The sequence below is a fragment of the Mobula hypostoma genome, chromosome 1, assembly GCF_963921235.1.
Source record: "Mobula hypostoma chromosome 1, sMobHyp1.1, whole genome shotgun sequence".
NCBI lineage: Eukaryota > Metazoa > Chordata > Chondrichthyes > Myliobatiformes > Myliobatidae > Mobula > Mobula hypostoma.
This window is the reverse complement of record NC_086097.1, coordinates 129,713,073-129,732,294: the sequence shown is the minus strand read 5'-3', so window position 1 is coordinate 129,732,294 and position 19,222 is coordinate 129,713,073. Positions and strand designations below refer to the sequence as shown.

The following is a 19,222-nucleotide window of genomic DNA, read 5'->3' as shown; positions in this document are numbered from 1 at the left end:
AGCTTTGATATAGCTCCCAAAGTGAGTTGAGCCTGTTTAGACTGTTTAGGATCGCCGCCTTCCCCTCCATTTCCATTATCACCTTCCTTGCCTTCGGTTAATGCCTTTTTCCCTCTGGTTGCCATTTCCAGCAATTAAAAATCAAAATTCAAGCATGTTATAAACACTTTATTATAAATAATAAACGGATGGTAAAAGGATTGAAAAATGGACAGAGCAAAGCCAAAACGCGACTTACTCCATCTAGTGCTTCAAGAGAGTGCGTCTTATACTTCATTTATAAAATTATGAGAGGCAAAGATAGGGTAGGCAGTCAGAATCTTTCTCCCAGGGTAGAAGTATTAAACACTGGAGGACATTAATTTAAAGAGAGGAAGAAAGTTTAAAGGAGATGTGCAAGACTATTTTTTACACAGAAAACAATAGATGCCTGGAAGGGACTGCTAGGGTTAGCAGTGGATACGGATACAGTAGTGGCATTTAAGAGGCTCTTGAACAGACACATGGATATGCAAGGAATGGGGGCGGGGGGATATGGATTGTATGCAGGCAGAAGGCAATTAGCTTGTTTTTGCATCAAGTTCGGTGCAGATGGGCCAAAGGACCTGTCCAATGTTCTATTCTATGTTACTATTACATGGATTATCATGGTTTTGTTGTTTTAACCTCTTTGTTTTGCTTATTACAGATGCAGCAGTTTTACTTCATTGGGTCTTTTACCATGACAATGGTCAACTGACTGGTCCATCCCTGGAGCAGATCACATTGCAATGGCTCTTCTAGCTGAAGGCAAATCTGAACGACAGCTCGGCAGCTTCACCTGCACCTTGGAGAAAGTGGAAAACTGCACCAGGAAGGGGATTTACTACCAACAAGCCAAACTGCTTCAACCCAACGAGGATGCATATAGCATCGCCCAACTCAATGACAGAACCTTTGTTATCGTCAATGTTGGAGGCAATAAGTATCAGATTCCATGGACTACACTGGATCAGATCCCACTGACACGCCTGGGCAAGCTGAAAGCATGCAGCAATTATGAGGAAATCATGAATATCTGTGACGATTACGATGTAAACCACAATGAATTTTTCTTTGACCGCAATCCTTGTGCCTTCAGAACTATCATGACGTTCCTGACAGCTGGGAAACTCAGACTCCTCAGAGAAATGTGTGCCCTCTCCTTTCAGGAGGAGCTAGTTTACTGGGGCATTGAGGACGAAAACCTGGAATGGTGTTGTCGCCGTAAACTCTACCAGAAGGTGGAGGATTTTAAAGAGATCAAGAGGGATTTTGAAGTGCTCCTTACTGAAGAACCACAGGGTGCCTTTGATGATACGACCCGGCTGGGTTATTGCATGAAGAAGCTCAGGGACATGGTGGAAGATCCCGATTCAGGAATCCCAGGAAAGATCTTCGCCTGCCTCTCAGTTCTATTTGTGACAATCACTACAGTAAGTCTCTGCGTCAGCACCATGCCTGATCTAAGGCAGGAAGAGGAAAGGGTAAGTCTCTGTTCCAAATATTCGACCAGAGCACTGAGCATCTGCAAAAATTGCAGCTGTTTATAGAGGCATATGGCCCAACTTGTCCATGCAGGCAATGTTGCCCCATGAGCTAGTCCCATCTGCCCACAGAACTCCTCTCAGAGCAAAAGTATATTAGCAAAAACTACCCAAGGCTTTTTAGAGGACATCAGCAAACAAAAAATTAGTGCCGAGCCTCAGTGTTACCTTGAGTACAGCAAATAATGTGATGACTATATTTCATCTGTCATGGATTTCTTAATGGTCTTTCTCTGTCTCTTCATTTCAATAGCTAATGAATCCTCAGAAAGGAGTCCAAAGTGCTTCAGGTTGTCCCAAAGTCATAAAATGCATTCGCAAAAATGAGTTTCTGGGCTACCTCCCTGCACTCTTCACTTCTCAACCCCTCTCTCTAACATTCTCCTTTAAACCTCTGATCGTCAATCTCATTATCTCCTTGGGGAGATCTAGTTACCTCCAGTAAAACAGAAAATGCTGTAAACACTCAACATGTCAGACAGTGGATAGTTCCTTTCCTGATATTTGACCTGAAATGGTTTCCTTCAGACGCTGTCTAGCCTGCTGAATGTTTACAATATCTTTTGGTTGCAGAATCAGAAGTCAGAATTGAACCTGACTTTGTGGAACTTTGTGGAACATCGCTAACCACAGCACCACAGTGCCTGATATAGTTATTGTTTTGACCTTGCACATAGAGTTATATTGTACAGAAACAGGCCCTTCTGCCCACTTTGTCTGTGTCAACCATGATGCCTACCTATGCTAATCACTCTTACCTGCATTAGGCCTGAATCTCTCCACTCCTTTTCTAGCCAGGTACCTGTCCAAATGTCTTCTCGGTGCTGTAATTGCATCTGCATATGCCTCTATCACCTCTTCTGCAGCTCATGCAATACCACCACCACCTTCTTGTTACACTTGTGGCACATTTACAAAAAGTCAGTTCCACAAGTACCAACCAATGGACGCCTGATACTTCCCAACCCACAGTGGGGAGAACAAATGACTGTTAATTCGAGGAAGCCTGTGCTCAATTCATTCCTCACATCTGAAGCAACAGACAAAATACTGGGGGAACTCAGCAGGTCAGGCAGCATCCATGGAGGGAAAAGGATAGTTGATGTTTTGGGTGTAGACTTTTCATTTGGACTTCATGCCAGCCGTTGAAAATCAAAAGGTAAAGAGAGGATATAGAGCCAGAAGTGGATGGCCAAGAGGAAAAAGGTGTTTGGAAATGGGAGAAAGCACCATCAGTTGGGGTAAGGATTCCTTACCAAAGAAATATGAAGAGGCAGAGGTGACGGAAGAACTGAACATCATGGTGGGCCCAGAACTCATTGATGTGCAGCTGCAGGGTTACAAAGTGGTGGCGTCTGCTGAGGACAAACTACTCTGTATCAGAGACAGAAAGTCAGGAAGGATGATGGAGTCCAGATGAAGGGTTGTGAACTGAAACATCAACCATCCAATTCCCTCCTCAGGAGCTGCCCAACCCAGAGTGTTCCTCCAGCATCTTGTGTTGCATGAGATTCCAGTATCTGCTGTCTCTTGTGTCTTTGGTCAAATTTGCGGAGCTGGAATTAATCACAGGGGTTTAAGTTAATATGTTCACATTTAAAACAAGCTTCTAATGCAGGGGTTCCCAACCTTTTTTATGCCATGGACTAATACCATTAAGCAGGGGCAACCCAGGTTGGGAACTTCTGATCTAAAGTCACTATTCCATTGAAGATTAATGCAGGAGAACCACAAAGGATAGAAATTATTAAAATGTAATCACAGATCTTTTGTTGATAATTTCCTATCTGATAGATTTACCTGAGGTATGGTTTATTGAAATCCACTTCAACCCTAAAACATGGGTATCTTTTGACAGGCAAATGTAGTGGTGGAATTGATGGAAGTATAGGAGAATAAAATGAGACTATATTAAGGTCACTCGATGGTGAGAATGAAAGTTGTTGGGCCAAAGTGCCTGTTTTTGTACTGTATGCATATCATTTGTGAAAGAAGGCTCCAAGTCAAGGGTGTACAGCACAGGCTCACGATCAAGCATACTTTCTTCAGCCAATGATTGGTGTGTCAAGGCTGACCTGGATGGGAAAGGCAGTTTCCCGGAGCAAATAGCTTTCACCACATTGCGTCCAGATATAATCATATGGTCTGACACCAGTAGAGAAGTGGCTATTGGTGAACTCACAGTCCCCTGGGAAGACAACATCGATGAAGCCCATGAGCACAAGTTAACCAGGTATGCAGAATTAAGATCAGAGTGCAGAGACAGAGGGTGGAAGGTCTCATGCTATCTATTCGAAGTAGGCTGCCGTGGGTTTATTGCGTTCACTCTCCAGAAGTGGCTGCGTGACCTTGGCTTCACTAGAAGAGAGATCAAGTCAACCAGCAGGGCTGCAGCTGAGGCAGCAGAGAAAGGATCAGCATGGGTGTGGACCAAGTATGTCCAGAGGGGCAGATAGTCAGACAGTGTACACATTATCTTGCAAACCCTTCAGTAGTTCCATAGACACCTGAAGAGCAGACTATCTGTTGGATGGAAGTGACCAACAACTCTGATAGAGGCAGATGCCAAGTTTTTAAGCTCACCAGGGGGAGGTGGTGCTTTAGCACTGCTGGCCCACCACCTCGAGGGAGTCTTGATCATAAGCGGGCCGAAACTCCTGAAGACAGGTGGCAGATCAACTGATGATCCCACTGGTGATAGCACACGACAGTTAACATCTTAGTCCATGTGTATTTTTTAACTGTTGGGCCAAAGTGCCTGTTTTTGTACTGTATGGTAGGTTCTAAGTTGGTCATCATGCTGTGTAATAAATGTAATAAAACACAGAGCCTAATTTTCCCTCACTATTTAGCAAACACATCTACAAGTCCAATCAACAGTTTCCAGTTTACGGAGGTCAGCATCAGTAGACCACTCTCGAGTTTTTCAGATATCACATTCAGGCACAAATACCTTGGCCCTGCGTTTAGCAGCTTAAGATTATTGATAGGTGTATTCTCCATCCCTGTGTGTGATGTAAGTAAGCTCGGGCTGTATTGAAGAGGAGATCAGTTGAACAGGTAAACCATTGGAGAATTTTCACCCCAAATTGTTTTATTCTCAAAGTAAACAAATCTGCTTCAGAAAAGAAATCATAATTTGGTTGATCTTATTAGCATCAATTTCTTTCTCGGATTACATCTATTAAACCTACTGCAGCCATGAAATCAATTGTGGATATATTTACATCCTGGAATTACCGTGTCTTCTGATTTAGTGAAAGTTCTACACAATTGCTGCATGATCGAAAGGCAATTGAGCAGAATGACTGTGCGTAAAATGTGAAGGCAGATTACTAGTTGAACTGCTGAGAGAAATATAGACATAGAGAAAAATATATCTGTTGTCACAACCATCAGCCTGCCTTAATAAATGGTACTGAAGAAATCTCCTCCGGGTCCAGTTAACTCCAAACAATTGCTTAATCTATGCTCCAGCAATACAATCTTGTAAAAAAAACTATGCTAGGCAACAAAGACACTGTGGTGGCTATGTCGCGACAAATTGCATTAATACTGCTTGAAACAGTATGTGTGGTGGGTCATGTGATGTGATGGGTTATTCCAAGATGTCTTACAGTAGAATATTTGATACTGAAACACAGGAAAGGTTTAAAAGGTTCAAGGGTTCATTTTATTATCAAATGATGTATGCAAAATATAACTCTGAGATTCGTCTTCTCCAGACAGCCATGAAATACAGCAAAAATCATGGAAGTCATTGAAAGAAAAGACTTCAACACCACCCCTCCAATGAAAAAGAAAAGGAAACACTAACTCTCAAAACCCCCCCAAACCCTCCCTTGAACAAAAACAAATCACCCACCCAGAAAATGGCAGCTATAACTTCAAACCCCCATCCCCCTCTCTCTCACACAAAAAATAACAACAGATCACCCATATGGAAAAACAGCAACAAGATCATCAGAACCTCTCAGTTGTGACCAAAACCTTGATTGAAGAAGAATTAAAACAAAGAACATTAGAACACTCAGTAGGGCAGGCAGCAACTGAAGAGGGAGAGGGGGGGAGAGGGATGGGAGAAGGGGGGAGGGGGAGGGAAAGGGAAAAATGAACAGTTGTATTAACAACATGTTATTCTATTTCAAATTTCTACCATTCAATGCAAAAGCAAAAAGGTGTTGTGTTGAAGAGAGATGGAGACAGAGGGATGTCCAAAGTTTTGGACTTTGCTGATAGCATACCCTAATTGCTGTGAAGTTGAGTTTATTGTCATGTACATGGCACATATATTCATAGGTGAAATGTAAACTTTAATTGCAGCTGCATCACAAGTATCTGATAAGTAGTATTCACAAAAAAATTCATAAATTATGAAGAATCTTTATAAGAACGAACACATTTGGAACAAAATAAATCCATAGACCCAAGAAGTACTGCAGATGCTGGAAATCTAGAGTAATACACACAATGTGCTGCAGGAGCTCAGCAGGTCAGGCAGCACCTATGGATGGGAGGAAACAGCTGGCATTTTGGGCCGAGACCCTTCATCAGGATCATTACGACTCTGAATGGAAAAAAATCCATTGTAGTGCAAAGTGATCATTGTATAGTGAATAGTGTAGTGATTAGATTCGGGAAACTAATAGAGGCTGGGATTGGAGTACCAGAGCTTTGATGGTTAGAGAGGCCAGGATTGGAGTACAGGATCGTTGAAGGCCACAGAGACCAGGATTGGAGTACAGGGGCATTGAAGGCCACAGAGACCAGGATTGGAGTACAGGAGCATTGAAGGCCACAGAGACCAGGGTTGGAGTACAGGGGCATTGAAGGCCACAGAGACCAGGATTGGAGTACAGGAGCATTGAAGGCCACAGAGACCAGGATTGGAGTACAGGGGCATTGAAGGCCACAGAGACCAGGATTGGAGTACAGGAGCATTGAAGACCACAGAAACCAGGATTGGAGTACAGGAGCATTGAAGACCACAGAGACCAGGATTGGAGTACAGGGGCATTGAAGGCCACAGAGACCAGGGTTGGAGTACAGGAGCATTGAAGGCCACAGAGACCAGGATTGGAGTACAGGGGCATTGAAGGCCACAGAGACCAGGATTGGAGTACAGGAGCATTGAAGGCCACAGAGACCAGGATTGGAGTACAGGAGCATTGAAGGCCACAGAGACCAGGATTGGAGTACAGGAGCATTGAAGGCCACAGAGACCAGAGTTGGAGTACAGGAGCGTCGAAGGCCACAGAAACCAGGATTGGAGTACAGGATCATTGAAGGCCACAGAGACCAGGATTGGAATACAGCAGCGTCGAAGGCCACAGAGGCCAGGATTGGAGTACAGGAGCATTGAAGGCCACAGAGCTAACATGAAAATTAAGCACAAATGATGGTGGAGTAGTGCAGCAAGGTTGATGGTTGATCAAAATTTGATGAAGGTTGGGATTTGGGAGGCAAACTTAGGGGATGAGCTGAACTGGATAGAGAGTGAAAAGAGCATGGGCAGGTGAATGTTGCACAGGATGGGTCAAAAAGTAGCAACGACTGATGGTTTCAGCAGCAGATAAGTCAAGGCAATAGGATATAAGGTTAATAGTATTATTACTGATGTGAAGCCTGAAATAAAGATGGATGTACTCACCAGTTTAGACAGCAGCTGCAGAGAGGAAGAGTTGACATTTCATGTCAGAACCTTTAATGAAATATTAGAGGTGGAGACAGGTGGTCTTGTTGACAGGAGGTAGTCAGTGAGGTCTATTGCATGTGCTGTATCCCACGGGAATATCAGCATTCCAGTTAACCAGTCCTTTTCTGATTATTGCTCGTGGATCTGGCCCAATCTGCAAGCTCGCCCCCTGTTGTACCCACATGTACTAATGTGAAATGAATAGAAAGGACCAGACCAACTAAACTCGTGAGGCCCTCCTGCGAGATGTGAATGGCGCCAAGCAGTGACTTAGTGAATTCTGTGCCCATTTCCAAAGACAGTTGAGTAATTTTAAAAGTTTCTGATACATCAAAAACAGGGCAGAAACTTAAATAATTTAAAGATGAATGATTTTAATTTTCTTTAAAAGGCCAAAACATTAAAACTTTAATTTATTCACCCGGATCTATGGACATTTTCGGGATCAGTGACCCCCTCAGCTCTATATGTGTGTGCCCCACTGCTGGGCTGACTGTTCAACCTCTCAATGCACGGATGACGAATTTGTGAATGAGCTGGGCAGTGAAACAGTGATGTCCGTCTGGTAATTCTCCGCCAACAAAGATGACCACAATCTGGTCTATTGTCTGACTTGCCATACATCTTAAAGGAACATCAGAAATTTATGTAGTTTGCCCTTATTCCATGGAAAATATTTAGCTTCAAACTGAATTACATTGTGCAGTTGTCTTAAGAGAATCATTCTCATAAGCATTGTGCAATAACTGTTTTTGGAAAGAAAGCTGTTCCTCGTGCATTACTAAATACCCATAGGTTCTCAAACTATGACTGTTACTAAACAGATAATGATCATCTCTTGGGGACAGGCATCAAGAATGAAACACTTATGTACCTAAAGCAAATGATCTGCAGAAAGAAACCAGCCTCCTTTTTAGCTGGAATTATAGCTTTATCTTCACTGAAGCCTGTAATATAATTGGCTGGCTGATCTCATTACCAGAAAGAACAGGTCTAATTATGTTGCTCATATCATATCTTTACCAAAAATGTATCTATTAAAAATGAACCACGCCATAAATAATGCAATTAACAAGTTTGCTAATTATCTAAAGCTCTTCTGCAGTTATTCATCTGCAGATAGTGAGCTTTAACATGTGAGTATCTTTTTCAGAATACTGATCATTTGGATGTTATTTTTAAACCTGTAAACAAGACACAAGGAGAATACAAGAGCTCACAAAAAAAACCTTCCCTGGTTTATACTTTAAGGAGATGAGGTGAGATTTTTTCCTACGGGAGGGTCTGTCTGAAAGTTGGAAGCGGCGGATGTTCAATAGCAACTTTTAAGGGAAATTTGATGGAGGGGAAGAAAATTTCAGGACTGAGAGAGGCACTAATTGATCAGCACTTTCAAGAAAGCAGCACTGACACAATGTGCATAAGTGACATTCTTCTGTGCTCTAAAATTCTATGAATCTGAGCTTCTACAAAAGAGGTTGTTTTGCCTGCATTTAGTAATTGTAAAAACAGTTTTCAAAGGCAGCTACAGATTAATTGCTGAGGTGGCTGTATACCATAATAAAATCCACTGGACTAGTATATACCAGCACATTGTAAAACATTAACACTCTTTCTGGTGCTAGTTTTACCCCTTTACAAAGGAGAAGGAGATAGGGGAGGGGCAAAGGGAAGGAAGGAGAAAAGTGTATGGAAAGATAAGATACATTGAAGTGGGAAAGGTGAGAAGAAAGAAGAGGAAGACAGGATGAAAAGATGAACAGGTAGTGGAAGATCTGCCCCAATATGTAAAGGTTGGTTCAATACAACAAAATATTCTGTTCTTAGATCTTTTTTTTTCCTTCTGGAATCTACATCCCTTGCTTATGATCCTGTGTTTATTCCTGTGTGATTATAAAAGTATAATCTTGCCAAGGATGAACATAATTACTCTGTAGTGATATTTTGCCAACTGGTTAGTGGCATTTGTAATGAATACTTATTTGCATTCTTTAAGATTTTTTTTCTGCATCATCAGTGCATGAATTCCAGCAGTGAGCTTGTAGAAAAGTTAGTAGTTGTTCGCAATGCATCATGGATCAAAAATTCTGCAGGTACTGCATCGTGTAATATTCCATTTTAGCAATTATACAGCTGGTAAATCTACAATTAAGTGGAAAGATAGAGATATCTTGTTTAATCTGGCATAATATTAATGTCATAGTACTGTACTGTACAGATTCAGAAATTGGTTTTCATTGAATTACAGAGAAGCTCAATGTGAAAATACTAATGAATGTTTAGTCCATAAAGCAATGGACCATATTGGCACGTGGCCAAGTGGTTAAGGCGTCAGTCTAGTGATCTGATGGTCGCTAGTTCGAGCCTCAGCTGAGGCAACATGTTGTGTCCTTGAGCAAGGCACTTAACCACACATTGCTCTGCGACGACACTGGTACCAAGCTGTATCAGGCCTAGTGCCCTTCCCTTGGACAACATCGGTGGCGTAGAGAGGGGAGACTTGCAGTATGGGCAACTGCCGGTCTTCCATACAACCTTGCCCAGGCCTGCGCCCTGGAAACCTTCCAAGGCGCAAATCCATGGTCTCACGAGACTAACGGATGCCTTAAAAAAGAAGCAATGGACCAGTTTATGGGAGGGAGTGAGGGAAAAGGAGAGAGGTGGTGAGTTGAAACAAAAGAGCTGTGGAAAGGAGAGAAAGGGGGAAATTTACATTGCACAGATCTCCTTGTATTCAATAGGATGATCTCCAGCACTATTAATTCCGCTGGCACTCTGTCCAGGATTTAACTTAACGATGAGGAAATTTAGCAGAGAAGAAGCAATTCAGCCAATTTTATCTATGTTGTCAGCCAACATTGGTGAAAAATCTCAAAACAAGTCAACACCAGAGCAACAGAGATAAGAAAAAGAGGGACGTGGACTATTTTCTTTTTAATTTGTTCAATATAAATTGCATTTGATAATCCATTGTTTATTTGGATTAATTGCCTAGACTTCCATTTTCTGTTTTTATACCATTTCCAGTCAGACTGTCAGATGTAAGGGTGGAATCACAAGCTGTTTTCTAGTCCCCTGGTTAGGCAATGTTATTATAAATTTTGAGTAAATTTCCAACAACTCTGCAAACATTTTACAGATATTTTGATCTAAAGGACTTAACCTAATAGGTTCAGTTGCACAAGTTAATGGTTTTTTTTTTAAATTTTAAATAACTTGTCGGTTTAGTGCTGTAAAGGAGTCCAGTCAGTGGTCAATTGTGTTCATAACTGTTGTGAAAAGAATCAATGGAAAGATACATGGTATATGATCAGTGCCCTCATTGGTCATGAAGTGTTTTCAGTGTCTCTATTTGAGCTGTATTTGAAGCAGAAGCTCCCGATTTAAGATGCTGATTGGGAGAGATTTCCCTTGTGTAAATAATGGACCTGATGCTAGTACAGTATTTTCTCCTTTTGCCTACTTTCCTCAAGGGACTGCAGATTGATGAGCTTATTTCTGTAGGATGCAGTTGCTCTTGAATTTTGCACAAGCAATATGCAATGGTCATGGGGTGGGGTGGGGTTAAGTGTCCTACAAGCCCAAGGATTTTGGCTCACCCAAATCCATTCATCGACTTCTCCATACATCCATCAACTTCATTGAGATTCTTCCAAAAGATAACTTACAGTGGCTAATTAACATTGAACATTACAGCACAGGCCCTTCAGCCCATAATGTTGTACTGATCTTTTAACCAGCTCTAAGATCAATCTAATCTTTCCCTCATATAAAGTCCTCCATTTTCTACCATCCATGTGCCAATGTAAGCTTCTTAAATGCCCCTAATATATCTACTTCTACCATCAATCCTGGTAAGGTGTTCCATGTGCTTACCACTCTGTCTAAGTATTTTAACCCTGACATCCCCTCTACACTTTCTTCCATTCAAATTAAATCCTTGTATTAGCCATACTCTTGATCTATGTCTCTTACTATCTTGTACGATTCTATCAAGTGACTTCTCGTTAAGCAACCAACCCACACCATTCTAGGATGTAGGAGGAAACCAGAGCATTGGGTGGTCACAGAGAACATAAATTCCACACACACAGCATTGGTGGTGAGTATGAACCTGGGTCATTGGAGCCAAGAGGCACAGGCTCTACAACTGTGCCAACGTAGACTAATGTATTTTAGACAATGACATTCAATTCCTCCCTAAATTCAGCTAAATCTGGAACTAGGATTAGTATTGAAATGACTGATATAGTGAAAGGCATCTCCTATTCTTTAAGGGAAATCTGCTAAATATACATACTCTGTCCCAAATGTGATTCCAGACCTATTAGAACCCATCAACTCTTGCCCTGTGAAATGGGTTAGCAAGTCATTCAGTTGAAATATTATTAGGAATGGAGAATAAATAAAATAGGGACTGGAGTTAAAAAGAAGAGGAATTTGGAGGGTCAGGCAGAATCAATGGTGGGAAATGGACAACCGGTATTTTGGTTGAGACACTCCATCAGGACTGAAAGAGTAGAGAGGAGATGGCCAAAGTATAGAGGCAAGTAGGAGAGGTGGAGCAAGCCACAGGCAGATCTGGGTGAGGAGGCATTGTGGAGAAGGGAAGGGTGTTAGTAATGATAAAGGCTGGGAATTGATAGTTTGGGGCAAAGAGCTGCAGATTGTGGAATGTACAGTGTACAATATGATCATTAGCCTCCAGTCCAAATTTCTTACCCAATCTCCGTAATCCCTTAATTTTCCTGAAGTCTAAAAATTTCTTACTGCCTCTTTAGAGAATTCTGAAGATTCACCATCCCAGATGAAATTCCCCTCAATCTATGACTGCCTAAACCAAGACTATACTCCCATGTTCTACCACTGGAACCATAGAACCATAGAACACCACAGCACAGAAAACAGACCATTCGGCCCTTCTAGTCTGTGCCAAAACATTATTCCGCTAGTCCTATTGACCCACACCCAGTCCACAATCCTCCAGACCTCTCCCATCCATGTACCTATCCAATTTATTCTTAAAACTTAAGAGTGAGCCCACATTTACTACGTCAAATAGCAGCTCATTCCACACTCCCACCACTCTCTGGGTGAAGACGTTCCCCCTAATGTTCCCCCTAAACCTTTCCCCTTTCACCCTAAAGCCATGTCCTCTCGTATTTATCTCCCCTAATCTAAGTGGAAAGAGCTTATTCAAATTTACTCTGTCTATACCCCTCATAATTTTGTAAACCTCTGTCAAATCTCCCCTCATTCTTCTACGCTCCAAGGAATAAAGTCCTAACCTGTCCAATCTTTCCCTGTAACTCAACTCCTGAAGACCCGGCAACATCCTAGTAAATCTTCTCTGCACTCCTTCAACCTTGTTGATATTCTTCTCTATACTAGAGGAGCCATTCCCTCAGGATGTACCCTGTCAGATCCCATAACGATCATGTGTGTTTCAGTATCATCTTTCTCTCTGTACTCCTGTGAGAAAGATTCTTGAATGGACCTTCTGTACATTGAAGATGAACTCTTGATGTCATAATCTACCTTATCATGTCCTTATACGTTATCCTCTGCCTACACCGTTCTTTTTCTGTAACTAACAATATTCTACATTCTGTTAACACACACAAAAAGTGCTGGTGAATGCAGCAGGCCAGGCTGCATCTATAGGAAGAGGTACAGTCGACGTTTCGGGCCGAGACCCTTGGCCTGCTGCGTTCACTAGCATTTTTCTGTGTGGTGTTTGAATTTCCAGCATCTGCAGATTTCCTCATGTTCTGCATTCTGTTATTGGTTTTCCTTTGTACCATTAATGAATTGATCTGAACAGATGGTTTGCAAAATTTAAGATTTTCCAATGAATCTTGGTACGTATGACAATATAAACCATACCAGACAATAAGACCAGGTAAATTCTTTTCTGTTGTTAAGGCCATCACAGTTGGGTATGTCCCTGTCCGAAACAAACGATACTTCCTAGCACTGTTTAGTTGCATTTTGTTGTAAGGACCCTTTCTGATCCCTAACATAACTGATCAGAATACTGACCAGGAATCAAGACACGAGATTCCCACCCACTTGATAGTGAGAATTTTTTTTTGATAAAGGAGGCATTTGTAACCAGAGGGGGTACACGGGTTTATGGTAAGGAGTCAGGTGGTTAAAAAGAGAGAAGCATTCATCCAGAGGATGGTTAACATCTGGAACTTGCTGCGTAAAGGGATATTGGAGGCAGGTACTCTCACAACATTTAAAAAGTATCTGGATGAGCATTTGAATCACCAAGGCATAGGAAACAACTGACTAACTGTTGGTCAGTTGGATTAATATAGATGGGTACTTAATGATCAGCATAGACAAGGTGGGTCAAAGTGCCTGTTTGTGCTGAATAAATGCATGACCTCATCTGCTTGGCTCAGTATTCCCTTTAATCAGGTTGATTCACCCAGTAAGTCACTGGATGTGATAGAATGTTCAAATCTTCATCATGTTAAGATGATTTTCCTCTTTCTCTTCCCCTAGGGTGAATGCTCCCAGAAGTGTTACAACATGTTTGTACTGGAGACTGTCTGCGTGGCCTGGTTTTCATTCGAGTTCCTACTGCGGTTCATCCAAGCGCAGAGCAAGTGTACATTTCTGAGAACACCTCTGAATATCATCGACATAATGGCCATTTTGCCTTATTATATCAGCCTGATTATTGATGCCTTTTCGGTTGAGGAGAAGCCAAGCGGCTCTGGAAACCTGGATTTGGAGAAAATAGGCCTGGTCCTCCGGGTTCTGCGTGCCTTGAGGATTTTGTACGTGATGAGGTTGGTGCGCCATTCTCTGGGGTTACAGACACTGGGACTCACAATTCAACGGTGCACTCGGGAATTTGGGCTCCTCGTGCTCTTCCTCTGTGTGGCTATGGCGCTTTACTCACCCCTGGTGTTCTTAGCCGAGAGGGAGCTGGGTGCCAAACATGAATTTGCCAGCATCCCCAGCAGCTACTGGTGGGCAGTGATCTCGATGACCACCGTAGGTTACGGGGACATGGTCCCCCGCAGCATACCTGGTCAAGTAGTGGCTTTGAGCAGTATCCTGAGTGGCATCCTCCTCATGGCGTTCCCAGTTACCTCGATCTTTCACACCTTCTCCCGCTCCTACTTGGAGCTGAAAGATCAGCAACAACGCATTTCAAACAGCAAGGCCCTGCTCAAGGGGGACATAAAGTCCCCGAACAGTGACAGCTCTCAGGAAACGGACATCTCCTTCCCAATGAACTTTGATAAAACAAGAGAGTTACGTACACAGGGGCCGGCAGACTGAGAAGAGCGTTACATCAAAGACCTTCATCTCTGTCCAGACTGGAAATGACCAGCATCTTCACGCAAAGTTGTTGAAACCGGTGTTTATCTTCTCGTCTCTGTATTTGGGAGTGACTTGTTAACATGGTTGGAGCTGATGCCCAACTTTGAAAAACACATGGAAAAGCCAGACGGCAAACCTTCTGTAGCCTATCACACTGCATACTGCATATATAGTGAGAAAAACATTTGGCATCTTAGTTTTGTACAGTGTCAGGTGGAAAATCAAATTATGCGCAAGTGCTTAGCAGTTAAAATTTCTCGCATCGACTGTGATAGTGCTGGCACAGTGCATGGTCTGATTCTACTTTCCTTTCATTTGAGTTAGTGCATTCTTTAACTGATTTAGTTAACCATTACATTTACCATCCGACGTGGTAACATTTTGTTTGATGAAGAAATGAATTTGCATTCACAATATTAAAATTTTCTTACTTACTGCATCAACCTCCGTCCTCTACCTGAAATAGTTTACTAAAGACCCACCATGTTGGGGATTTGACATAAAAATATTTACTGAGTTTCAACATTTATTTAAATCTGCTAATTCATAGCCTGGATAATTCGTTCTCTTAAAATTGTGCAAAATTCCATTTAAATCAAGTTTTATGCAGTGAGAAAATATTTTGCAATGTTAAATGAAAGACTGCAGTCATGCTCCAGATGATGCAATGAATTAGCATATCCAAGGAAACTGACAATGCGGTTGCCGGATTTAGGAACAGGGCTGTCAGTGTGGTGAATTCATTGATAATTTGGATATTTTGATGATCAGTGACTGGAACATAAGGAATCAGGAATATTGACCTTTTGCCATTTACACAGAAGACGAGACTCATCCTTTGAGTGGTTGCATTGTTTGACTGGGATCATTGCTGACTTCTACTGTGATTCCATTTAGTTACCTGTGTTTAAGGTTGCAACATAAAAACAAATCTAAAGATGAGCACGGGATGTTCACAGATCTAACCGAAACAGCTTTCTGATTTCACTCCTACATAGCCGGGTCTAATTCCAGAACCCCCCATTAGTCAAAACAGATTTTTCTATCTTGAATGGCATTATCATTTCAAACATCATGATTCCATTGCCACCCAACATGCATATCCCAAGGGAATACATGCAAAGATTATGTAATGCTGTTGGAAGGGAAATTAAACAGAACTCCAGATTGCTGCCTGCCTGTACCTCTGTAGCTTTGCTTCTCCAGTTCTGTATTTTACCATTGATAACTCTTCCTGCTGCTGATGTGAATACATAGGTACATTTATTGTCAACCCCTACTTCCAATCATTCACCAGTCATCCCCATCTGTTGTGGTACTGGCCAGTTATGGTCTGGCAGTGTCACTTTTATAACCTCCTGTAAATATAATGATTTTAAATGCAACTTGAGTATAAAATTTATTTTCCTCGTACATTATTGACACAGAAAGTGAACACAGCAGAACAGATTCCTGGGTATGTTACTTTGTCACATTCTGTATACCATGGAATAAACTTCTATTCTTTTGTTTTCTCTTGCTCCATCTGCTTTTACTTTTGTTTATGGTCCTTTATGCAGAAAGTGAAACAGATGCTTTCTGAAATCACATGTACTCGACATCATTAGTCATCTCCCCATGCATGTGACCACCTCGATCAGATCACTTTGAACATAAAAAACTACAGCATAGCAACGGGTCCTTGGCCCATCATGTTGTGCCGAACTAATTAAACTGAAGACTGCAGAAAAGATTTACAAGGATGCTGCTAGATTTGAAGGTCTAAGTTACAGAGAGAAGTTGGACAGACTAGGATTTGATTTCCTTGACACAGGAGATTGAGGGGTGATTTTTGAGGTATATAAAAACATGGGGGATATAGATAGGATGAAAGCACATACCCTTTTTCAAGAGTGGAGAGAAACTAAAAACCAGAGGGCATAGTTTTAAGGCAAGGGGAGAAAGATTTAAAAAGAGACCTGGTTGGGGGGGGCAGCTTCCCACACAGAGGAGGGTGCATACATGGAATGAGCTGCCAGAGAAAGTAATTGAGGGAAGTAGAGTAATAACATTTAAAAGTCATTTGGACCAGTTCATGGATAGGAGGGGTGCTGGATATAGGTCAAATGTGGGCAAATTAGATGGTGGGCACCAGCATTGGCATAGACAAATTGGGCCAAAATGCCTGGTTACATGCTGTTTTGCTCTATTACTAAGAACTCTCTTGACTGGCTTCTAACTTAGATTTACAATTAAATTTCAAAATGTTTTGAACGTGCAGTCTGTTGCTTTTTGACCTTCTTTTCTACCACTTTTGGTGCAGCCTAGGTTATCAATCCCAATATTGTGTTGCTTTATCCAGAGACATTGCGAAAATGACCAGTCCTGCCCGCCAAGTCTGTGCCTAGTCCTACTCGGTTACCAGCTTATTCTGTGCTTAGAATCTACACATTAGGGGCAACTTATAGGAGCCAATTTTGCACATGTTTGGGATGTGGAGGGAAACCAGAGGACCTGGCAGCTGTGTGCAAACTCTACACAGACAGAAGTCAAGATTAAACTTGGTTCACTGGTGCAGTGTTTTTTTAGCACATGACCCAGCTTATTGACCACATTACCTTCTCCATGTCAGTTTTGTTTTGAAGTGTGGAAGTGCACCTTAGGTATTGGAAAGTGTCTGTGGGATTAAGGCATGATTTGACCTCCTACTTTTGACGGTTTAGGCCGAGATGGTTAGCTTGTGGGCTTCACAGAGGCTGCCCACAGACTGGCACTGAAGCCAAAGTTAACTCACCATTGATCAGTTCAGGTTTGGTTGTACTCTATTTCCATTTGGAGGACCTGTGGATTGAACACAATGTCGTAATCCTGTTGGTAGAGAACTCCTGAACTCTAGCTTGACCCAGGATAGGGTTATTGCTCCCGATTCACAGATGCAGCAGCTCTGGACAATAGATGATTTTGGTTGATCCTCATTGTGGAAATAACATACCAGTTATTTTTAAAATGCCTCTTAATAGCAAAAGGTCATTCTAATCATCCATTAGGATAAACTAAGTGCATTTTCCTGACGAGTATTCCTATGTAAAATATGACACTTAGAGGAAAGAAATATTTTTCCAAATGGCACAAAATACAAAACTAGAAACGTGAAACTGTAACAAGCATTCAGTCTGCTTAAGATTATGATGGATGTGCACACTACTGAGGCTTTAAGGTTATGGGGAGCTATGCAACTAGAAAAGATGAGGCTGGTGTGGGGTGACCACAGGCAGTGGTTCAGATCAAGTATGGCCCTACCTACTTCCATAAATGGGCAGAGATTTGTCCCATTGTGTTTATGCTGGCTCTCTAAGATGCACGGGAGGCCAGATCTGAAGGAACACAGAGCTCCAAACATTGTAAAGATAGAAAAGGTTGCAGGCATAGTGAAAGGTAAGTCCAGTGAGAGAGAGAGAGTAAGCACCAGAAGCTACTGTCAGTCAGTAACTGTGGTGATGGGTGAACAGGATTTGGTGCAAACTAGAATTTTGGTGAGAGGCTTGCCAACAAGTGCTGCAATGTAACACAACACGCTGGAGGAACTCAGCAGGTCGGGCAGTATCCGTGGAAACAATCAGTCAACATTTCGGGCCGGAACCCTTCGACAGGACTGGCGAAGGGTTCTGGCCGGAAACGTTGACTGATCATTTCCACGGATGCTGTCCGACCTGCTGAGTTCCTCCAGCGTGTTGTGAGTGTTGCTTTGACCCCAGCATCTGCAGATTATTTTGTGTTTACGAAGTGTTGCAATGTTTAAGACCACAGAGACTAATTACATTTCTGGCTTTTAAAGTGCCCTTAATTTTCCATGTGATCTGGAGCTTCTTACCAGTGCAATTGGCAAAACACAAAACTGAGATGCTTGGTTGTGTGAAATAAACATCCTGAACGTCTGTATTGAAAATAAATGAAGGAACTTGAGACATTTTTATTAAAAGGGACACCAAATTCAGTCAACTTTAAACAGCACCATGATTTAACATGATGCCTGCTCCACTGCAATTTTACCTATGAATAGAACTAGCAACTATGATGACTTGATAGAGTTATACAAAATGTCTGTTGTGGCTCAGTTGGGATATTAGGGTCAGAAGTTTGTGGGTTCAAGACCAGCCCTAAAATCCTGAGTACAAATACCTTGGCTGATATTCCATTGCAGTACTGAGGGGTTGTCGAACAGCTCGATGTGCTGCAATCCTAATATTGTAATATGGTAGAACTTTATATAAAGATTGAAAACTGAAATCAGGATCTTATAACTGCATGAAGTAAACTGAAAGAGACAACTATAAACAACTAATGGTTAACTTTTAAAGAACTAGTACATAAATTACAAAAAGAAAATTCCCTTCAAGAAAACAGAAAGTGCTGCTGCCATAGCTGTTCAAAAGTTATTTCAAGGAAAGGCTTATAAAATTGTCAAAAAAAAAGCAAGTTTGGAGACTGGGATAAATGTTAGAATTCAGTAAATTTGGACGAACATTGATGGAGGAAAGGAAAATAAGTAGGCTAGCAACAAACAAAATAAAAATATATTCTAAGAGTTAAAGAAGTAAAAATCAACTAAATTTGATGCATGTCTCTTGCAGACTGA

The 19,222-nt window shown here is 41.8% G+C and overlaps 1 protein-coding gene across 2 annotated transcripts in view; it reads left to right on the top strand.

Moving 5' to 3' along the window:
* Positions 1–16,039, top strand: part of LOC134340476 (potassium voltage-gated channel subfamily G member 2-like) — an 83,287-nt gene extending 67,248 nt beyond the window's left edge. For both annotated transcript variants that reach the window (XM_063037815.1, XM_063037876.1), the window contains 2 exons: positions 689–1,505; positions 13,777–16,039. In XM_063037815.1, the coding sequence (XP_062893885.1) occupies positions 771–1,505; positions 13,777–14,565 (1,524 nt within the window). In that variant the 5' untranslated portion in view covers positions 689–770 and the 3' untranslated portion in view covers positions 14,566–16,039. The remainder of the gene's footprint in view (positions 1–688; positions 1,506–13,776) is intronic.
* The last annotated feature ends 3,183 nt before the right edge of the window (positions 16,040–19,222 follow it).